Source organism: Scyliorhinus canicula, chromosome 13, assembly GCF_902713615.1.
Source record: "Scyliorhinus canicula chromosome 13, sScyCan1.1, whole genome shotgun sequence".
In the NCBI taxonomy this organism is placed as follows: Eukaryota; Metazoa; Chordata; class Chondrichthyes; order Carcharhiniformes; family Scyliorhinidae; genus Scyliorhinus; species Scyliorhinus canicula.
The window spans coordinates 8,011,380-8,034,636 of NC_052158.1; the positions used below are offsets into that span (position 1 = coordinate 8,011,380).

The 23,257-nt window shown below is 51.1% G+C and overlaps 1 protein-coding gene across 1 annotated transcript in view; it reads left to right on the forward strand.

The window, feature by feature from the left end:
- The first annotated feature begins 561 nt into the window (after nt 1–561).
- The window catches only part of LOC119976449 (butyrophilin subfamily 3 member A1-like), a 75,849-nt gene continuing 53,153 nt past the window's right edge, over nt 562–23,257 (forward strand). The window contains exons 1-3 of the mRNA XM_038816985.1: nt 562–709; nt 9,067–9,147; nt 16,880–16,967. Coding sequence (XP_038672913.1) covers nt 16,907–16,967 — 61 coding nt within the window. The 5' untranslated portion in view covers nt 562–709; nt 9,067–9,147; nt 16,880–16,906. The remainder of the gene's footprint in view (nt 710–9,066; nt 9,148–16,879; nt 16,968–23,257) is intronic.

Below are 23,257 nucleotides of genomic sequence, written 5' to 3' on the forward strand. Positions count from 1 at the left end.
TCCAAGAGATTTAGAACCAAACAAAATAAACCAATTCTTCACACAGTGTTGTGAGGCTGTGAGGCAGGGTCAGTGATTGCGATACCCTCAATTATGACACAGGAGAAAAGATTGGTTATTTAAAGGCTTTAATCATCAAACAACTGAACAGCAGCCGAGAAGTGTGCTCACCACATGCTGCCCAGTGAGCCTCATTTTATATACTGTTTCCTGGGGGCAGAGCCAGAGGCTGAGTCCCCCAGGGTTCCAAACCCAGTCTTAAAGGGCCAATGTATTAAAGGTAAGGTACCGTGACAGCAGCTACTGATACCATTCATCACAGTGATTGAGGGAGAATATTCTGGAATTCTGGACAAGTGGTTCTCAGCCTCTTACCCAACCCAGATCTCACTGCAGTCAAAGTGTGGCATTCAACTAACCCTGAAAATAATGATGGTGCCGCCGTGAAATCTATTCAACAATCTTCACTTTCTGAATAAAATCCTTATTTTGAGGCCACACATTGTGAATGGGGATTATTATTAAATAGTGATCGATGTGCGATTACAGACTGAGTCCAAACCAGGAAATGTTTCTCAATTCAGGAAGTCAGTGAAACCGAAAGTAAAAGTTTGCAGCGAGGGACGAGCTGTTGTTGGGAACATTTTTACTCTTCACAGATGTTGGAAAAAGGCAGAAAATCTTGGATCAGGTTGTGGGAAAGTCAGAGGTGAGTCCCAAATCTTTTTTATTTTGGGGAGGGTTTATTTCCTGTGGGATTGGGTATTTTTTATTCAGGCTGAAAGGTGCCGATCAAATGGAAGGAATTGAACTAAGAGCGGCTGGAGATTGTCCAGGGAGAAGTGAGAAACTTTCTAAAATGTCTGTAATCCTGAAGGGAGAGTGGAACTGGCTCCGATCAGGATAAGGGAATGGGAGCCAGAGGAGATTTCAAAGCTGAAACCGTCAGAGTCAAACACAGCGACCAGAAAGAGAGACGGAAATAAAAAGGAGGAACAGAGTCTTGTGACGGTCATTACATTAAACTTTACACATTTATATTTCTAATAATATAACCCTGTCGGTAGTTATCGCGCCTCCTTTCTGAAAACAGATCTTTAATTTCAGAGTTTCTCTTGTGTTAAAAGCTCCGATTCCATTCTGTCCCATCGTCGATGTTTCACCATCGAGAGCGGTGACTTCAGCTGCCGCCACCCTCAACCCCCTCCCCCCCCAGCACTGACCCCCCCCCCCCCACACCCCTGAACACCCCCCCCCCCCCGAACACCCCCCAACCCCCCCATCACCCCCCACACCCTGAACCCTCCCAACACTGAACACCCACCAACCCCCCCCCGAACACCCCCCACACCCTGAACCCCCCCCCAACACTGAACACCCACCAACCCCTGAGCCCCCCCAACACTGAACACCCACCAACCCCCCCCCCCGAACACCCCCCACACCCTGAACCCTCCCAACATTGAACACCCCCCACACCCTGAACACCCCCAACCCCCCACACCCTGAACCCCCCCAACACTGAACACCCCCCACACCCTGAACCCCCCCAACCCCCCCACAGCCTGAACCCCCCAGCCCCCCATACCCTGAACCCCCCACACCCTGAACCCCCCAACCCCTCACACCCTGAACCCCCCAACACTGAACCCCCCCTGAACCCCCATCACACCCACACCCTGAACCCCCCAACCCCACACACCCTGAACCCCCCCAACCCCTCACACCCTGAACCCCCCCAACACTGAACACCCACCAACCCCCCCGTGAACACTCCCCACACCCTGAACCCCCCCAAATCCCCCCACACCCAGAACCCCCCAACACTGAACACCCACCAGCCCCCCAAACCCCCCCCCCCAAGCCCCCCGAACACCCCCACACCCTGAACCCTCCCAACCCCCCACACCCTGAACCCCCCCCAACCCCCCCACACCCTGAACGCCCCCAACACTGAACACCACCAGCCCCCCTGAACACCCCCAACCCCCCTGAACACCCCCAGACCCTGAACCCCCCCAACCCCCCACACCTTGAAACCCCCCCAACACTGAACACCTACCAACTCCCCCCGCGAACACTCCCCACACCCTGATCCCCCCAAACCTCCCCCACCCTGAACCCCCCCAAACCCCCACACCCTGAACCCCCCCACCCTGAGCACCCCCCAAACCTCCCCCACCCTGAACCCCCCAACCCCCACACCCTGAACCCCCCCACCCTGAGCACCCCCCAAACTCCCACACCCTGAACCCCCCACCCTGAGCACCCCCCAAACCCCCCCACCCTGAACCCCCCAAACACTCCCCCCACCCCCACCCTGAACCCCCCCAAACGCCGCACCCCCACCTGAACACCCTCCCCCCGACCCCCCGGACAGCCTCCACCCCCCGAAACTCTCTCTCACCTTCCCCCAAACCTCTCGCCCCGAACCTCTGCCTCTCCCCCCCGAACCTCTCCCTCACCTCCCCCCGAACCTCTCCCCCGTACCTCTCCCTCAACCCCCCCGAACCTCTCCCTCAACCCCCCCCCGAACCTCTCCCTCACCCGCCCCAAACCTCTCCCCTGAACCTCTCTTCCACCCCCTTGAACCTCTCCCACCCCACCGAACCTCCCCCCCGAACCTCTCTTGCCTGCCCCCGAACCTCTATTGCCCCCCGAACCTCTCTCGGTCCCCCAACCTTTCTCTCACCTCCCCCGAACCTCTACCCCCTGAACCTCTCCCCCCTGAACCTCTCTCCCTCAACCCCCCCCCGAACCTCTCCCTCAACCGCCCCGGACCTCTCCCCTGAACCTCTCTTCCACTCCCCTGAACCTCTCCCACCCCCACCGAACCTCCCCCCCCCAAACCTCTCTTGCCTGCCCCCGAACCTCTCTTGCCCCCCGAACCTCTCTCGCTCCCCCAACCTTTCTCTCACCCCCCCCCGAACCTCTACCTCCTGAACCTCTCCCCCCCGAACCTCTCTTGCCTGCCCCCGAACCTCTCTTGCCCCCCGAACCTCTCTCGCTCCCCCAACGTTTCTCTCACCTCCCCCGAACCTCTCCCCCCCGAACCTCTCCCCCCTGAACCTCTCTCCCCTCAACCCCCCCAAACCTCTCCCTCACCCGCCCCGGACCTCTCCCCTGAACCTCTCTTCCACTCCCCTGAACCTCTCTTCCACCCCCCTGAACCTCTCCCACCCCCACCGAACCTCCCCCCCCGAACCTCTCTTGCCTGCCCCCGAACCTCTCTTGCCCCCCGAACCTCTCTCGCTCCCCCAACCTTTCTCTCACCTCCCCCGAACCTCTACCCCCCTGAACCTCTCCCCCTGAACCTCTCTCCCCTCCCCTGAACCTCTCCATCCTCCCCCGAACCTCTCTCCCCTCCCCCGAACCTCTCCCCCCCCCGAACCTCTCTCCCCCTGAACCTCCCGCTCCCCTCCCTCCTCTCCCCGAACCTCTCTCCCCCTGGCCCCTCCTTGAACCTCTGTCCCCCCCCTCCCGAACCTCTGTCCCCCCTCCCCCCGAACCTCTCTCCCCCCCCGAACCTCTCTCCCCCCCGACCCTCTCTCGCCTCCTGAACCTGTCTCCTCCTCCCGAACCTCTCTCCCTCCCCCCCCGAACCTCTCTAACCCCCCCCCCGAACCTCTCTCCACCCCGAACCTCTCCATTCCCCCCGAATCTCTCTCCCCCTCCACCCAAACCTCTCTCCCTCCTGAACCTCTCCACTCCCCCTCCTGAATCTCTCCATTCCACCCCGCGAACCTCTCCACTCTCCCCTGAACCTCTCCACTCTCCCCTGAACGTCTCCACTCTCCCCTGAACCTCTCCACTCCCCCCCCGAACCTCTCCACTCCTCCCCCCCCTTCCCCGAGGCGTTCAAAGGGGCGGCAGGCCTTCACCAGGTGCACACGGTCCGGCCGGTAGAAATGCGGCTTGCACTCCGCACAGACCTGGCAGTCTCTGGTGACTGTCTGTACTTCCTCGGCAGAGTAGGGCAGATTGCGGGCCTTGACAAGATGGTACAACCATGTGACCCCGGGTGAGAAAGGATGTCATGTATGGCCTGGAGTCGGTCTACTTGTGCGCTGGCACATGTACCTCTGGATAGGGCGTCTGGGGGCTCATTGAGTTTGCCGGGGCGATACAGAATCTCATAATTATAGGTGGAGAGCTCGATTCTCCACCGCAAGATTTTATCATTTTTGATCTTGCCCCGCTGCGTGTTATTGAACATGAAGGCTACCGACCGTTGGTCAGTGATTAGAGTGAATCTCCTGCCGGCCAGGTAATGCCTCCAATGCTGCACAGTTTCAACGATAGCCTGGGCCTCCTTTTCGACGGACGAGTGCTGAATTTCTGAGGCATGAAGGGTGCGGGAAAAGAATGCCACGGGTCTGCCTGTCTGATTGAGGGTGACGGCAAGGGTTACGTCTGACGTGTCGCTTTCTACTTGGAAGGGCAGTGTCTTGTCTGCTGCGTGCATCCCGGCCTTAGCTGTGTCTGCTCTGATACGGGCGAAGGCCTGTTGTGCCTCGGCCTTAAGGGGAAAATGGATGGACTGAATGAGTGGACGGGCCTTGTCCGCGTATTGTGGGACCCACTGAGCGAGTATGAAAAGAACCCCAGGCAGCGTTTGAGGGCCTTGGGGCAGTGGGGGAGGGGAAGCTCCATGAGATGGCACATGCGGTCGGGATTGGGTCCCAGAACTCCGTTCTGGACCACATAGCCGAGGATGGCTAAGCGGGTCGTGCTGAACACACACTTCTCCTTATTGTAGGTGAGGTTGAGGAGAGTGACGGTGCGGAGGAATTTAGCAAGGTTGGCATCGTGGTCCTGCTGATCATGGCCGCAGATGGTGACGTTGTCTAGTTACGGAAAAGTGGCCCGCGAACCGTACTGGTCGACCATTCGGTCCATCTCCCTTTGGAAGACTGAGACCAATAGTGACGCCGAAGGGAACCCTGAGGAAGTGATAGAAACGACCGTCCGCCTCAAAGGCAGTGTATGGACGGTCCGATTTTATGAATGGGGAGCTGGGGGTAGGCGGATTTTAGGTCAATCGTTGAGAAGACCCGATATTGCACATCTGATTGACTATATTAGATATGCGTGGGAGGGGGTACGCGTCGAGCTGCGTGTACCGATTGATGGTCTGGCTGTAGTCCACGACCATTCTATGCTTCTCCTCAGTTTTAATGACTACCACTTGAGCTCTCCAGGGGCTGTTGCTGGCCTCGATGATACCCTCCCGAAGCAGCCGCCGGACCTCGGACCTGATGAAGGTCTTGTCCTGGGTGCTGTACCGTCTGCTCCTGGTGGCAAAGGGTTTGCAATCCGAAGTTAGATTGGCAAAGAGGGAGGGGGGGGGTCAACCTTTAGGGTCGCGAGGCCGCATACAGTGAGGGGTGGTAGGGGCCCGCCGAATTTGAGGACGAGGCTCTGGAGGTTGCACTGGAAGTCCAGGCCTAGTATTAGTGCAGCGCAGAGATTAGGAAGGACATAGAGGTGGAAGCCGCTGAATTCTAAGCCCTGGACCGTGAGAGTGACTGTGCAGAACCCCCGGATTGGGACGGAATGGGATCCGGAGGCCAGTGAGATTATTTGGTTGGCGGGGTGAACCGCGAGGGAGCAGCGCCTTACTGTATCCGGGTGGATGAAGCTTTCGGTGCTCCCGGAGTCCAGCAGGCAAGAGGTCACGTGACCATTGATTTTCACCGTCGTCGAAGCGGTGGCCAGGTTGTGTGGACCAGACTGGTCGAGTGTCATCGAGGCGAGCTGCGGTTGATCATCACTGGTGTCGGAAGACGAAGAGCGTGGGGGCCGCCAGTCATGGAATGTCGTCAGCGTCCATGCCCCGTGGGGAAGACAAGATGACGGTGAATAAAGATCCTGCGGGGGACAAAATGACGGCGCCCATGGGCCGCATGTTGCTGGAGCTGAACAAGATGGCGGCGCCCATGGGCCGCTCGTGGACTGAGGGGGGAAGATGGCGGCGCCCACTGGCTGGTCGCTGCCCCGGGAGGTGAAAATGGCGGCGCCCACTGGCCGCACGTGGCCCCGGGGGATGAAGATGGCAGTACCCACTGGCTGCGCGTGGTCCGGGGGTGAAGATGGCAGCGCCCACTGGCCGCGCGTGGTCCCGGGGGATGAAGATGGCAGTACCCACTGGCCGCACGTGGCCCCGGGGGATGAAGATGGCAGTACCCACTGGCTGCGCGTGGTCCGGGGGTGAAGATGGCGGCGCCCACTGTGCGTGTGTCAGGGGTAAGGGGGCGATAGCGGCGACTGCGAGGGCCTGGCACACTGCGGCGAATTGGCCCTTTTTGCTGCAAGCCTTGCAAATGGCAGTGCGGGCCAGGCAGCGATGGCGGGTGTGCTTCTGCTGGCAGCAGAAGTAACATCGGGGACCCCTGGGATTGGCGTGTGGTGCAGGCGTATTGGCTGGGTAAGGCCCTGGCTGGGGCGGCCGTTTGCGGGGTCCACAAGAGATAGGAGGAGTGGGCCGCGCGGCCGGAGGGGTAGGCCTGCGAGTTACGTGAGGCGACCGTCATGGAGAGCGCCAGCATTTTAGTCTCCACTAGGTCGAGCGTGGCCCCCTCAAGTAGTCTTTGGCTGATGAGGTCCGACCCAATCCCCGTTACAAAAGCATAGTGCATGAGGAGATTAGAATATTCGGTGGCCGTGACGGCCTGACAGTCACAGTCCCGGATGAGTGGGATTAGGGCCTGCCAGACGTCTTCAATGGACTCACCAGGGAGTTGGAGCAAGTGGCGAGTACGTGTCTGGCAAAGAGTGTGTTCGCTTTCTGCGCGTAGTTCTCTTTGAGGAACGCCATGGCGTCTGTGTAGGTCGGGGCGTCCTGGATCAGCGGAAATACGCTGGAGATCAATCTTGAGTACAGGATCTATATCTTCTGAGCCTCCGTCGGTGGGGTGGTTACTGAGTTTATGTAAGCCTCGAAGCAAGTTAGCCAGTGATTAAAGTCTTTTCTGGCGTTGGTCAATTGCGGATCGAGCTGCAGGCGATCTGGTTTGATTCGGAGGTCACTTGTAGAACCTCTCCCCCCCCGAACCTCTCCACTCCCCCCCGAACCTCTCCACTCCCCCCCGAACCTCTCCACTCCCCCCCGAACCTCTCCACTCCCCCCGAACCTCTCCACTCCCCCCCGAACCTCTCCACTCCCCCCCCAAACCTGTCCACTCCCCTGAACCTCTCCACTCCCCACTGAACCTCTCCACTCCCCCCTGAACCTTTCCACTCCCCCCCCTGAACCTCTCCACCCTCCCGAACCTCTCCAACCCCCGCCGATCCTCTCCACTCCCCCCCCCGAGCCTCTCCACTTCCCCCCGAACCTCTCCAACCCCCCGAACCTCTCCACCCCCTGATCCTCTCCACTTCTCCCCCCTGGACCTCTCCACTCCTCCCCCCTGAACCTCTCCACTCCCCCCCCCCCCGAAACTCACTCCCCCCCCGAACCTCTCGACTCCCCTCCGATCCTCTCCACTCCCCCCCGACCCTGAACCTCGTCACCCCCCCAAACCTCTCCTCCCCCTCTCCGATCCTTTCCACTCCCCCCCCAAACCTCTCCACTTCCCCCCCCGAACCTCTCCACCCCCCCGAGTCTCTCCACTTCTCCCCCCCTGAACCTCTCCACCCTCCCCGAAACTCATCACTCCCCCCGAACCTGTCCACTCCCCCCCGAACCTCTCCACTCCCCCCCGAACCTCTCCACTCCCTCCCCCTGAACCTCTCCACTCCCCCCGAACCTGTCCACTCCCCCCGAACCTCTCCACTCCCCCCCGAACCTCTCCACTCCCTCCGCCCTGAACCTCTCCACTCCCCCCTCGAACCTCTCCACTCCCCCCTGAACCTCTCCACTCTCCCCCCGAACCTCTCCACTCCCCCCCCCCGAACCTCTCCCTCCCCCCGAACCTCTCCACTCCCCCCCGAACCTCTCCACTCCCCCGAACCTCTCCACTTCTCCCCCCCGAACCTCTCCACTTCCCCCCCCCGAACCTCTCCACCTCCCCGAATCTCTCCACTTCTCCCCCCCTGAACCTCTCCACTCCCCCCCTGAACCTCTCCCCCGAACCTCTCCACTCCTCCCCGAACCACTCCACTCCCCCCCGAACCTCTCCACTCCCCCCCGAAACTGTCCACTCGCCCCCCCGAACCTCTCACCCGAACCTCTCCACTCCTCCCCGAACACTCCACTCCCCCCCCGAACCTCTCCACTCCTCCCCGAACCTCTCCACTCCCCCGAACCTCTACCCCCGAACCTCTCCACTCCTCCCCGAACCTCTCCACTCCCCCCCCGAACCTCTCCACTGCACCCCCGAACCGCTCCACTCCCCCCGAACCTCTCCCCTCCCCTCAAACCTCTCCACTCCCCCCTGAACCTCTCCACTCCCCCCCTGAACCTCTCCACTCCCCCCTCAAACCTCTCCACTCCCCCCTGAACCTCTCCACTCTCCCCCCGAACCCCTCCACTCCCCCCCGAACCTCTCCACTCCCCCCCAAACCTCTCCACTCCCCCCCCCCGAACCTCTCCACTGCAACCCCGAACCTCTCCACTCCCCCTGAACCTCTCCACTCCCCCCTCGAACCTCTCCACTCCCCCCCCGAACCTCTCCACTCCCCCCCCGAACCTCTCCACTCCCTCCCCCTGAACCTCTCCACTCCCCCCGAACCTGTCCACTCCCCCCCGAACCTCTCCATGCTTAACCTTGTTAGTTTGTTACAGTGGATATGGTATGAAAATAGCAAGACATGGTCAAACTAAACTAAAATCAAACCACCCAGGTCTGCTCACAGAGGTTAGCAGGCTGCACTGTGCTCCAAATGAGCTTTGACAAAGAGTCATCAGACTAGAAATGTTAGCTCTTTTCTCTCCCTACAGATGCTGCCAGACTTGCTGAGATTTTCCAGCATTTTCCCTTTCGTTTCAGATTCCAGCATCCACAGTAATTTGCTTTTCTCCAAATGAGCTTTGTACTAATATTCTGCAGGAGACATGATTATCTTTTGTGATTTGTTTTGTAACCCACTGCTCATGCAATCCTGTATCTTGACTTTTCCCTGCAGCTTAACGCAATGATGATTGTTCAACCTCATTCACGATAGTACTCCTGGATCTATTTCTTGAACAGTATTTCTCTGCCAAAGGTAAGCTTGTAAACTGCATGACTCTTTAATAAAAATACTGAGGAAAAGATAAACTGTCTGAAGAACATGGAGAAGTAAAGAATGTCAACCCTGAAATTATAATCTGGGACATTGTCATGTTGGTCTGAAATTCCACACTCCATCATTTTATTAGAATTGTTAGTTTGATTAGTTGACACATTTGCTAAAGGGGATGGAGATCGCTGAAATATTCCTCACAATCTTTCAATCTTCCATAGGTATGGGAGAGGTGCCAGAGAATTGGATATTATTCATGCATGTGTTTCAGGGCAAGTAACTGCAGGCCAGCAAGTTTAACATCAATAGTGGGTAAGATCTTAGAAACAATAATCAGGGAAGAAATCAGTCGGCACTTGGAGAGGTTTGAGTTAATAAGGAGAGGCAGCATGGCTTAGCATTAAAGGCTGGTTAACAAAATTCTGACTCGAGGAGTAGGAGGCTCAGTGTCAGCTTGGATACAAATTGACTTAAGGACAGACAAGAGCAGTCCTGGTAAGTGTTTATTTTTCAGAGGGAGGATGATGGGAAGTGGGGAATTGTATTTACAGCAGGCAGTCATGTGGTGGGCACGTTTGCTCAGCATTAGGAGGGGAGTGCCTGTTCCACAGATTCATATACAGCACAGTACCTTGAGGGTCATCGCTCGGACCACTGCTGATACAAAGGAAAGTTTCAAAACTTGCTGATTGAAAAACAAATTCTGAGGAGTACTGAAGGATCTTATGATTGCGAATTTTATTCAATTCAGGGTTACCGGTTGTTCTTATACATTGCTGAAACTCAGTAGAAATTCAAGTTTTAAACTTGTCAGGTGCAAATAAGAATTGTTTTATTTGGAGTTCATTGGTTACAACTTGAAAATCATTTAAAAGGTAGTTTGTAGACAATTTGATTTTCTTCAAAGAATCACAGGAATTATCTTCTGAGACAATAGCCCGAACACACCTTTAAAAGTCAAAGTCTGAAGTCAAAGTCTGAAAATGAAATATGAATACAGAACTCTTTTCTAATTCTCTTCCTTTCCTTTCTGTCTCTCTCTCTCTTTCTCTTTCTCTCTCTGTCTCTCTCTTTTCCTTTCTCTTCTTTTTCTTACTCTCAAAATGGTGGCCAAATCGTCCATGGATATACTATTTCATATCTGTCTTAAGCGATCCGATCACACCCCAATATAATCCTAATTGGTTTGGGTTAGACTCAAACACATTTGATTTGCTAGCAAGCTGTCCATCTTCACGATGTAACATTACTTCCAATTGTTGCCTGCTTGTATATTTTTCATGGGATATTGTCCTTTATCAAAACCAGCAAAAACTGGTCTAATGCTAACCTACCTATTGCCACAATGGAGACCTCATGCTGACCTCACTGCTGCAACAATGGAGACCTTGTGTTATCTCATCATGCCATGCTGGGCATCTATTTCAATTCAGTCTTTTATAAAATAATGTTGGAATCAAATATATATATATTATATTTGATTCGATGTTTTAATTGTCCATTTATTAAAAACAAGGCAACACAGTCTAAAATGTTTCGGCTTGTATAATCATGGAATGTAATTCACCCTAATCTCAAACGGCGTGAGAATCGTGCAATCCTTCATTCTTATTCCTCGTTGCCATGGATTCAACCCTTGTCCTTGGAAAAATGTAATGATCTTATCAGACTTCTGTGTTTTGCAAACTCATGACTGAGTTTGGAAATTATATAGTTTCTTTCATTTTAAAACTGGGAATTAATATTTATGCTTTAAGCAGCTTTTTACCTATATTAAGTGTATTTAAAATACCTGGCTTCTACAAGTACCAATTGGTGAAGATGGTACAAATTGATGGCAATAGGACATGCAGAAGCTAGGAAAATGGGCAGACAGGCAGCAGATGGAATTTAATACAGAGAAGTGTGAGGTGATGGATTTTGGCAGAATGGATTAGGAAAGGCAATTTAGACTTAATGACACAATTCTAAAGAGTGAGTAGAGACAGAGGGACTTTATGATGGATATGTATTTATCTTTGAATACAGCAGGACATATTGAGAAAGTGATCAGCAAAGCATGAACTGTTGGGCTCCATGAATAGAAATGTTGAGTACAAAAGCAGGGGAGTTACTCGAAACCAAGTTCTTATGGTAAGTCACAGCGAGCATACTGCAGTCAGTTCTGGTCGCCACACTTTAGGAAGGATGTGAGAGACCCTGAGAGGCTGCAGAGGACATTTAGCAGAATAGTTCCAGAGGTGAGGGATTTTAGTTCCAAGGTTAGGTTGGAGGTGCTGGGGTTGTTCTCCCTGAGGGGAGATTTGATTTGCAGAAAATTATGACAGGCTTAGATCATGGAGACAAAGAAAAATTGTTCACACAAGTTGGGGGACTTTAGGCAAAAGAAGGATGTGAGGAAGGGCTTCTTTACTGAATGAGTTGAAGAGATCTGAAACTCATTACCTGCGCTTGTGGTGGGAGCAGGGATGATCAATGATTACACAAGGAAATTGGATTGGCTTCTGAAGGAAACAAACCTATCGGGTTATGAACTGAGGACATACTTAATTGTTCTACAGAGATCCAGTATGGGCTCAATGGGCTGAATTACCTCATTCTGTACTCTATATGATTCTATGGGCCAGGAATTCTCCTCCTGTCTGCGTGGATTTCCACCGGTTTCCTCCCACAAGTCCCGAAAGACGTGCTGTTAGGTGAATTGGACATTCTGAATTCTCCCTCTGTGTACCTGAACAGGAGCCGGAATGTGGTGGCTAGGGGCTTTTCACAGTAACTTCATTGCAGTGTTAATGTAAGCCTACTTGTGACAATATTAAAGATGATAAAGATTATTATTGTTATGAATTCATGGCTGAGTCCAGAAACCACGAATAGATTCAGCCCTTTAGGAAATTTTCATATATTTGCAAAGGGGAGTGCTAGCTTTTTTTCTTTGAGTATTGCGTGCTTGTCAGAAGTTTATCTTTCTTTGACGTGGTTTTTCAATGTCTATTTGTTTATTCGGACAAGATTAGGAGATGTTCAAAGGATTGAAGCTTTTACAATGGGATTATTAATAGCTGTTTTATAATCTTAACAGAGGAGCAAGTTTTTAAGTAGATTTTGAATGGCTGATTGTATTTACTTAATCTCCTTAGTATTTCAAAGTCTTTCCAGTGTCATCATGTGGTTTATAAATTCTATACATAGTGGATATTGGGGAAGTGAGCATGAAGGAGTGGTTGGGAGATATGATGGGATATGGAGTGGGTATAGGGTGTATGGAAGATGCATGAGGGAATGGAGGGATGGTTGGGAGATATGATGCGATATGGAGTGGGTATAGGGTGTATGGAGGATGCATGAGGGAATGGAGGGATGGTTGGGAGATATGATGGGATATGGAGTGGGTATAGGGTCTATGGAGGATGCATGAGGGAATGGAGGGATAGTTGGGAGATATGATGGGATATGGAGTGGGTATAGGGTCTATGGAAGCTGCATGAGGGAATGGAGGGATGGTTGGGAGATATGATGGAATATGGAATGGGTATAGGGTCTATGGAGGATGCATGAGGGAATGGAGGGATGGTTGGGAGATATGGGATATGGAGTGGGCATAGGGCCTATGGAAGCTGCATGAGGGAATGGAGGGATGTTTGGGAGATATAATGGGATATGGAGTGGGTATAGGGTGTATGGAGGATGCATGAGGGAATGGAGGGATGGTTGGGAGATATGATGGGATATGGAGTGGGTATAGGGTGTATGGAAGCTGCAGGAGGGAATGGAGGGATGGTTGGGAGATATGATGGGATAAGGAGTGGGTATAGGGTGTATGGAAGCTGTAGGAGGGAATGGAGGGATGGTTGGGAGATATGATGGGATATGGAGTGGGTATAGGGTGTATGGAAGCTGCATGAGGGAATGGAGGGATGGTTGGGAGATATGATGGGATATGGAGTGGGTATAGGTTGTATGGAAGCTGCATGAGGGAATGGAGGAATGGTTGGGAGATATGATGGGATATGGAGTGGGTATAGGGTGTATGGAAGCTGCATGAGGGAATGGAGGGATGGTTGGGAGATATGATGGGATATGGAGTGGGTATAGGTTGTATGGAAGCTGCATGAGGGAATGGAGGAATGGTTGGGAGATATGATGGGATATGGAGTGGGTATAGGGTGTATGGAGGATGCATGAGGGAATGAGGGATGGTTGGGCGATATGATGGGATATGGAGTGGGTATAGGGTCTATGGAGGATGCATGAGGGAATGGAGGGATGGTTGGGAGATATGATGGGATATGGAGTGGGTATAGGGTCTATGGAAGCTGAATGAGGGAATGGAGGGATGGTTGGGAGATATGATGGGATATGGAGTGGGTTATAGGGTCTATGGAGGATGCATGAGGGAATGGAGGGATGGTTGGGAGATATGATGGGATATGTAGTGGGTATAGGGTGTATGGAAGCTGCATGAGGGAATGGAGGGATGGTTGGGAGATATGATGGGATATGGAGTGGGTATAGGGTCTATGGAAGCTGCATGAGGGAATGAGGGATGGTTGGGAGATATGATGGGATATGGAGTGGGTATAGGGTGTATGGAAGCTGCATGAGGGAATGGAGGGATGGTTGGGAGATATGATGGGATATGGTGTGGTTCTAGGGGGTGCGATTCTCAGAGTCTCCGTGCCGAAATCGTGCTCGGCGTGTGAGGGGAGAATGGTCAGCAAACCTGAGATCTGGTCCGACTGCCACGCGCGCGGTCTACGCGGCGCCGGTCGGGGGCCAGTGAAAGAGGCCCCCGCGGCGATTCTCCGCCGACAACTGGCTGAGTTCCCGATGACGTGGCACTCTCATGGCCCCACCCAGCAGGAACATCGGCTGGCAGCTGTGGTCACAGTCCACGGCCGCCCTGGTGGGGGGCGGGGAATCCTTCGCCAGAGGGGACGTCTAGGATGGCCAGGGTTCCGATCGGGGGCCAGGGATCCGCGGGCGCGCGCGATCTGGGGGGGGGGGGCGCTATGTTGTCGGTGACGGTCCGCAGTGTGGGTCGGCCATGTCGCGCGGCGCAGTGTGTACCTCCGATGGAAGTGCAGTGCCCCGTATCGGCAGCCGGAGCTGCGAGGAGCACTCCGGGGCCCTGCTAGCTCCCTGCAAATCGGAGCATCACCCTGGACTTTCTACAGGTAAGTCCAGAGTGATTCGCGTCAGTTTATTCGTGGGCGTGGGGGCATAGCCCTATTATTGGAGAAACCCGCCCAGGGTGTATGGAGGATGCATGGAGGAATGGAGGGGGCATTGGAGATGTGGCAGGCATGGAGGATGGATTGGTGATGGAGGGGGCATTAGTGATATGGCAGGCATGGAGGATGGATTGGGGATGGAGGGGCATTGGTGATATGGCAGGCATGGAGGAGGGATTGGGGATGGAGGGGCATTGGTGATATGGCAGGCATGGAGGATGGATTGAGGATGGAGGGGTAATAGTGATATGGCAGGCATGCAGGATGCATTGGTGATATGGCAGGCATGGATTGGGGTTGGAGGGGCATTGGTGATATGGCAGGCATGGAGGATGGATTGGGGATGGCGGGGTAATAGTGATATGGCAGGCATGCAGGATGCATTGGTGATATGGCAGGCATGGATTGGGGTTGGAGGGGCATTGGTGATATGGCAGGCATGGAGGATGGATTGGGGATGGCGGGGTAATAGTGATAGGGCAGGTATGGAGGATGGATTGGGGATGGAGTGCTATTGGTGATATGGCAGGCATGGAGGATGGATTGGGGATGGAGGGGTAATAGTGATATGGCAGGCATGGAGGATGGATTGGTGATGGAGGGGCATCAGTGATATGGCTGACATGGAGGATGGATTGGGGATGGAGGGGTAATAGTGATAGGGCAGGCATGGAGGATGGATTGGTGATGGAGGGGCATTGGTGATATGGCAGGCATGGAGGATGGATTGAGGATGGAGGGGTAATAGTGATATAGCAGGCATGGAGGATGGATTGGGGATGGAGGGGGTATTAGTGATATGGCAGACATGGATAATGGATTGGTGATGGAGGGGTAATAGTGATATTGCAGGCATGGAGGATGGATTGGGGATGGAGGGGTAATAGTGATATGGCAGACATGGATAATGGATTGGGGATGGAGGGGTAATAGTGATATTGCAGGCATGGAGGATGGATTGGGGATGGAGGGGTAATAGTGATATGGCAGACATGGATAATGGATTGGGGATGGAGGGGTAATAGTGATATGGCAGACATGGATAATGGATTGGGGATGGAGAGGGCATTGGTGATATGGCAGGCATGGAGGATGGATTGGGGATGGAGGGGTAATAGTGATATTGCGGGCATGGAGGATGGATTGGGGATGGAGGGGTAATAGTGATATGGCAGGCATGGAGGATGGATTGGGGATGGAGGGGTAATAGTGATATGGCAGGCATGGAGGATGGATTGGGGATGGAGGGGTAATAGTGATAGGGCAGGCATGGAGGATGCATTGGTGATGGAGAGTCCATGAGAGATATGAGACTTAAAACAGTTAAAAGCTTACCTGAACTCAGCCGTTGATATTGTAAAAAGCCCCCTCCCCTGCTCCGTTGCAGTGTTTTTGTTCCTACCTCGCTGCACCGAGTGTTTGTTGATGCAGCCAGGATTAGAAAACCCGTCTGGAAGGACAGAAAGAACTGAGCAGACAGTGATCTCCGTGGTGATGTACGACATCACCACTGATTAGAAAGTCTGGCGCATTACATTGTGAATGTGTCTCTAATTCACTTGTCTCTCAGTCCGGAAGAAACGGTCTCGAACACGTTTGTACTTTCGAATATTCTTTATTGCGATCGAGGCCGCTCTCTAGGTATTCCAAAGAAGTAACTCTGAGAGGGCCAAAGTCTTGCTCAAAACATCCTGTCTTTATATGTTTTTTAAGGGGCTGTCCCTTACATTCACTTGAGCTTGCCCCCATTACAAAGCATAGCTTGTTTTTGCCATAGTTTCGAGACATGATTTTACAGACTTTAAAGTTATCTATTGGCACATGAGTATATAGAAATTTTAGGAAAAACAGCAGGTGTTTAGCCACAGTATCAATGGCTCCCACATTTCGTATTCTGTCATCCAGCCATCTTCCTTGTTTCATAGAACATAGAACATAGAACAGTACAGCACAGAACAGGCCCCTCGGCCCTCGATGTTGTGCCGAGCAATGATCACCTTACTCAAACCCACGCATCCACCCTATACCCGTAACCCAACAACCCCCCTTAACCTTACTTTTTAGGACACTACGGGCAATTTAGCACGGCCAATCCACCTAACCCGCACATCTTTGGACTGTGGGAGGAAACCGGAGCACCCGGAGGAAACCCACGCACACACGGGGAGGACGTGCAGACTCGACACAGACAGTGACCCAGCCGGGAATCGAACCTGGGACCCTGGAGCTGTGAAGCATTTATGCTAACCACCATGCTACCGTGCTGCCCTAGGCTATTTTCTCAAGGCTATTTGGCTTACAGTCATGAGTCGGCTCACAAATTCAATAATAACGCCCTTATTTGTAACTTGCCACTAATGTGTCCCATTACTTCTGGATTGTTCTAGCTATTAACCCTTGCTTCACATTCTCAACATTACTATATTTAGTTTCAGTCATTCTGCCTCTTCAAGAATTATATCTCGAAATTCTTTTTTCAGTTGAAATGCTTCAATCAGTTCTTTCCAATGATGAAAAGAAGATGCTTCAGTCTTGTGTTCCTACTTGTGTTTCATTATGTTCTGTCAGGTAAGCAATGGAATTGTGACTGAAAATCTTTGGAACAAGAATATCTTCACCAAATTAGTTAACTTACTGTTTGAGTTTTTGCAATGAAAAATAGTCCAAATAAAGACCTTTATCCAGGGGAAATCTACCTATTCCTCTCCCTATGAATCTTTCAATCTGTTCTCTCTCCAGAAATGCCTCTTGAAGCCGGTACACAATCTGCTTCAGTTTCATTCCCCAACATCTAACCTCACATCTCTATGCACTCGACCCGAGACAGTCATGGAGAAGGGAGCCCACACACTAAACGTTATCCTTTCATTTCATAGACTCTGATCGACCTGTTCATTTCCAGCATGTTCTGTTGTTTCAGATTTCCATCGTTTGTTATCTTTGTTTCTTCTCATTATTGTGGCAGCTCGATTATTTTGAGGATGGGAAATTTCTTCCACCCTTTTCTTGTACTGGTAATTCTCCATTGCTATCTGAATATTTTAATCTTTGAACATCATGAAAATATTAATAGGGTCAAACAGTTCAGAAATTTCCTTCTTAATCTTACAGACTTCAGTTAAAGAACCACATTGTTCTCCTTTTCCAGAAAAACAAATCTAACTATGTAGGTAAATGCAGCAGCCAGTTTGTATGGAGCAAGGTCACATTAACAGGGAATGGGCTCACTGAGCAGGTGATCTGTTTGTGATATTAGCTGAGGGAGGTATGGTGCCACAACATTGAGAGAAATCCCTAAACTACTTTAAATAGTTTCATGAGATCCTTCACATCCTCAAGTACACTCGGCTTTAGTTTAATGTCTCATCAAAATGACAGCCCTTTCGGTGCTTGGCAGGGCTTGTGTGGTAACTGAAAGGGGTCAGTTTTCCAGCCTGTGTGGGCACTTTTGGGGTCTCCGCTTAACATTTCCCACAACATTCTGAGGTATCTACGCTAATCTAATTCTGATCTGTTCAACATCCTCGAGTTTAAACGTTCCATCATTGGCGACTGTGACTTCAGCCCCCGAGGTCGTCACCTCTGGAACGTCCTTAAATTTCTCTGCCTTGATCGCTCACTTTACTTCTTTAAGTGTTTCTTCAAACTTATCTTTTTGACCAGGCTTTTGGTTATTTTCTCTAATCTGCATTATGTGATTTGGAGACAAGTTTAGATTGAGAATGCTCCTGTGACACATCTTGGGACAGTTTCTTACATTAAATGTATTAGTATAATACATGGGCAGCATGGTAGCATTGTGGATAGCACAATCGCTTCACAGCTCCAGGGTCCCAGGTTCGATTCCGGCTTGGGTCACTGTCTGTGCGGAGTCTGCACATCCTCCCCGTATGTGCGTGGGTTTCCTCCAGGTGCTCCGGTTTCCTCCCACAGTCCAAAGATGTGCGGGTTAGGTGAATTGGCCATGATAAATTGCCCTTAGTGTCCAAAATTGCCCTTAGTGTTGGGTGGGGTTACTGAGTTATGGGGATAGGGTGGAGGTGTTGACCTTGGGTAGGGGGTAGGGTACTCTTTCCAAGAGCCGGTGCAGACTCGATGGGCTGAATGGCTTCCTTCTGCACTGTAAATTCTATCTAAAAAAAATATATAAACACAAGTTGTTCTTTAATAAATCATGAACAATAAATCATGAACAAAATTGAAGTGAACACAGAGGTTCTTTGTTCAGCAATAAAGGGCTGAACTGGAATATTATTAATCTGAAGATAAATCAGCTGAATGGCTCATCCAAAACAGTCTGCTCAGAATGTGCCTGGTAATTCCTTCACAGCCAGTGTTACCGTCTGAAATTATGTTCAGCAGGTGTGTGAACACTAACTGAGTACTGCAGAAATAGCTGAACTTGTATTCAACACTGCAAATATCACAGCTTGATCCATTCTCCGGTGCAAATCATTCATAGAGTCATAGGTATTTACAGCATGAAAACAGGCCCTTCGGCCCAACTTGTCCTAGCCGCCCAGTTTTTACCACTAAGCTCACCCCAATTTCCCGGATTTGGCCCACAACGCTCTATACCCAGCTTTCCCAAATAACTGTCTAAATGCTTTTTTAATGACAAAATTGTACCCGCCTCTACTACTGCCTCTGGCAGCTCGTTCCAGATACTCACCACACACTGTGTAAAACTATTTCCCCTCTGGACCCTTTTGTATCTCTCCCCTCTCACCTTAAACCTTGTCCTCTAGTTTAGACTCCCCTACATTTGGGAAAATGTTGACTACCTACCTTGTCGATGCCATTCATTATTTATTAGATCTATTTAAGATCACCCCTAAATCTTCTACGCTCCAGGGAAAAAAGTCCCAGTCTATCCAGCCTCTCCTTATCACTCAAACCATCAAGTCCTGGTAGCATTCTTTCTAGTTTAATAATATCCTTTCTATAATAGAGTGATCTGAACTGTACACAGTATTCCAAGTATGGGCCTTACTAATTAATGTCTTGTACAACTTCAGCAAGACGTCCCAACTCCTGTATTCAATGTTCTGACCAATGAAACTAAGCATGCCGAATGCCTTCTTCACCACCCTGTCCACCTGTAACTCCACTTTCAAGGAGCTATGAAGTTGTACTCCTAGATCTCTTTGTTCTGTAACACTCCCCAACTCCCTACCATTAACTGAGTAAGTCATGCCCCGATTTGATCTACCAAAATGCATCACCTCATATTTATCGAAATTAAACTCCATCTGCCATTCATCGGCCCACTGGCCCCATTTAGCAAGATCCCATTGCAATCCTAGATAACCTTCTTCACTGTCCACTATGCCACCAATCTTGGTGTCATCTGCAAACTTACTAACCATGCCTCCTACATTCTCATCAAAATGATTAATATACATAACAAATAACAGTGAATCCAGCATTGATCCCTGAGTCACACCGCTGGTCACAGACCTCCAGTTTGAAAAACAACCCTCCACAACCACCCTTTGGCTTTGGTCGCCAACCCAATTTTGTATCCAATTGGCTACTTCGCCCTGGATTCCATGAGATTTAACCTTATGCAACAACCTCCCATGTGGTACCTTGTCAAAGGCCCTGCTAAGGTCCATGTAGACAACGTCGACTGCACTGCCCTCATCTACCTTCTTAGTTATCCCTTCAAAAAACCTCAATCAAATTCATGGGACATGACTTTCCCCTTACATAGCCATGCTGACAGTCCCTAATTCATCCTTGCCTCTCTAAGTGCCTGTAGATCCTGTCTCTCAGAATACCTTCTGACAACTTACCCACCACAGACGTTAGGCTCACCGGTCTGTAGTTCCCAGGCTTTTCTCTGCAGCGCTTCTTAAACAAAGGCACAACATTTGCTACCCTCCAATCTTCAGGCATCTTGTGGCTGTCGACGATTCAAATATCTGAGCTAGGGGGCAAGCAATTTCCTCCCTAGCCTCCAACAACATCCTGGGACACATTTCATCAGTTCCCGGGGATTTATCTACCTTGACGCATTTTAAGACTTCCCCACCACCTTTTCTGTAATATGTACACTCCTCGAGACATAACTATTTATTTCCCAAAGCTCCCTAACATCCATGCCTTTCTCTTTTTTTTTTAAAATAATTTTTATTGGAATTTTTTGAAAAATATGTATCAACAGAACAATAACAATAATAAACACCCCCCGGCACCCGTAACAAAGCATATAACAAACCCCCCCACCCGCTCAGAGGCCTGCTGCTGCAACTCAAGTATCGCTGCACCCTGGGTTGTGGGTCTCCAGCAGCTTACTAGTCGTTACCTTCAGGGATTCCAACAACTCCCCTTTCAGCTCCGTAAAATAGTGCAAAAGGGCCGCCTGCTGCTCCTCCGCCCACTGCCTTCACTCCTCAGGGGCTCCACCGGCTGCCATTTTATCCACCTTCCCCCGCTTTTCCAGGGGAGCTGCTGCCGTTTTTCCCCTCGCCCCACTCCGAGTCCGCACCATAAATCCCGGGGGGTTTTGCTCCAGACCCCTTTATCCACCGGGAATCGGCGAATCAGCGCCGTTTGGGGCCCTTAAAAGAGCCCACAAGTCCTATTAAAGCGGGAGCTGCCGAACGTGCGGCTTAGCTCCGCATAGCCGCAACCAGAAGTCCATCCGTGCCTTTCTCAACAGTAAATACTGATCAGAAATATTTATTTAGGATCTCATCCATCTCTTGTGGATCTGTACATAGATGACCTTGTAGATCCTCAAGAGGCCCTACTCTCTCCCTCATTACTCTTTTGCTCTTTATGTATTTGTCGAAGCTCTTTGGATTCTCCTTTGCCTTTTCTGCCAAAGCAATCTCATGTAAACTTTTTGCCCTCCTAATTTCTCTCTCAACTCAACTCCGACAATCTCTATACTCTTCAAGGGATCCACTTGATCCCAGCTGCCTATGCATGTCGTATGCTTCCTTCATCTTTCTGACCAGGGCCTCAATATTCTGAGTCATCCAGGGTTCCCTATTTCTACCAGCCTTACCCTTCACTCTCAGAGGAATGTGCTCACCCTGAACCCTAGTTAACATTCTTTTGAAAGCCTCCCACTTACCAGCTATCCCCTTGCCTGTAAACAGACTCCCCCAATCAACTTTTGAAAGTTCCTGTCAGATACCATCAAAATTGGCCTTGCTCCAATTTAGAATGTTAACTTTTGGACTAGAACTGTCATTCTCCGCAGCTATCTTAAAACTAATGGAATTCAGCCAGAGAGTGGTAGGTCTGTGGAATTCATTGCCACAGAGGGTGGTGGAGGCCGGGACATTGAGTGTCTTTAAGACAGAAATTGATAAATTCTTGATTTCTCGAGGAATTAAGGGCTATGGGGAGAGAGCGGGTAAATGGAGTTGAAATCAACCATGATTGAATGGTGGAGTAGACTCGATGGGCCGAATGGCCTTACTTCCACTCCTATGTCTTATGGTCTTATGGTCTTATGGTCACTGGTCCCAAAGTCTGCCACCTGCCCTTCCTTATTTCTCAAGAGGAGGTCAAGTTTTTCCCACTCTCTAGGATAATATTCCCAGAAACGACAGGGATCCGATTCCTGATTCATTTCTGTTTTGTTACTTATGAAATAACCACTAAAATTGAGAATTTTTATTTCGGACTTTGTATGGCCGGATTTTGGATTTTGTATGGGCGGGGACGGTGCCAAGAGTTAGGAGGACCCTGCTACAGAGGCAGCAGGGAGGGTTGGCATTGTCGAATCTGCTTCATTATTATTGAGCGGTGAATGCAGAGAAGGTGGGGCGATGGTGGGAAGGTGAAGGGGTAGAATGGGTTAGGATGGAGGAGGAATCCTGTAAGGGGTCCAGCTTAAGGGCTATGGTGACGGTAGTGTTGCCAATGACACCGAGCAGGTACTCAGGAAGCCTGGTGGTGCAGTCCACGGTGCAGACCTGGAACCAGTTGAGGATCATTTTAGGATGGAAGGGATGTCGGTGTGAACACCATTATGTGAGAATCACGGGTTTGAGCCGGGGTGGGAATGGATGGCATGTATAGGAGGTGGAGAGAAGTGGGGCTTGTCAAGGTGAGGGATTTATATCTGGAGGCAGGATTTGCCTGTCTGGAAGAATTGAGGGAGAGGGTAGAGCTCCCAAGAGGAAGTAAGTTTAGGTACCTGCAGGTGTGGTTTGGAAAGGGTTCCCTAGGTTGCCGAGGTACACCCTGCGGGAGTGACTGCTGCTTCCGGATGTGGATGGGGATGGCATCATCAGAGACATATACAGGTGGCTGGGAGAACAGGGTGAGCGGGTGGAGATTAAGGAGAATTGGGAAGGGGAGCTGGGAGGGGAGATAAACTGGGGAGTATGGAGTGAGGCACTGTGAAGGATAAATGCGCCCTCGTGAGCAAGGATGATCCTGATACAGTTCAAGGTGTTACACAGAGTCATAGATTGTCCATGCAGCCCAGTTTCTATCACTAAGCTAGTCCCACTTGCCTGCATTTGGCCCATATCCCTCTATACCCACCCTGCCCATGTAACAATCTAACTCTTTTTTAAAGGACAATATTGTACCTGCCACTAACGCTGCCTCTGGCAGCCCGTTCCAGACGCTCACCACCCTCTGTGTCATATGTACCCTCAGTGTACATATGACGTGGATAAGAATGAGTGGCTTCTTTCAGGGCGTGGCAGATGATTGTGAAAGGCGTGGGCGGTTATCAGCGAATCACATGCACATATGTTCTGGGGCTGTGAAACGTTGAAGAGGTTTTGGGCGGGGGTATTTGCGGTGCTAATGAGGATAGTGGGGAGGAGGTTAGGCCGGACCCTTTGGTGGCAATATTTGGGATTTCGGAGAAGCCGGAGCTG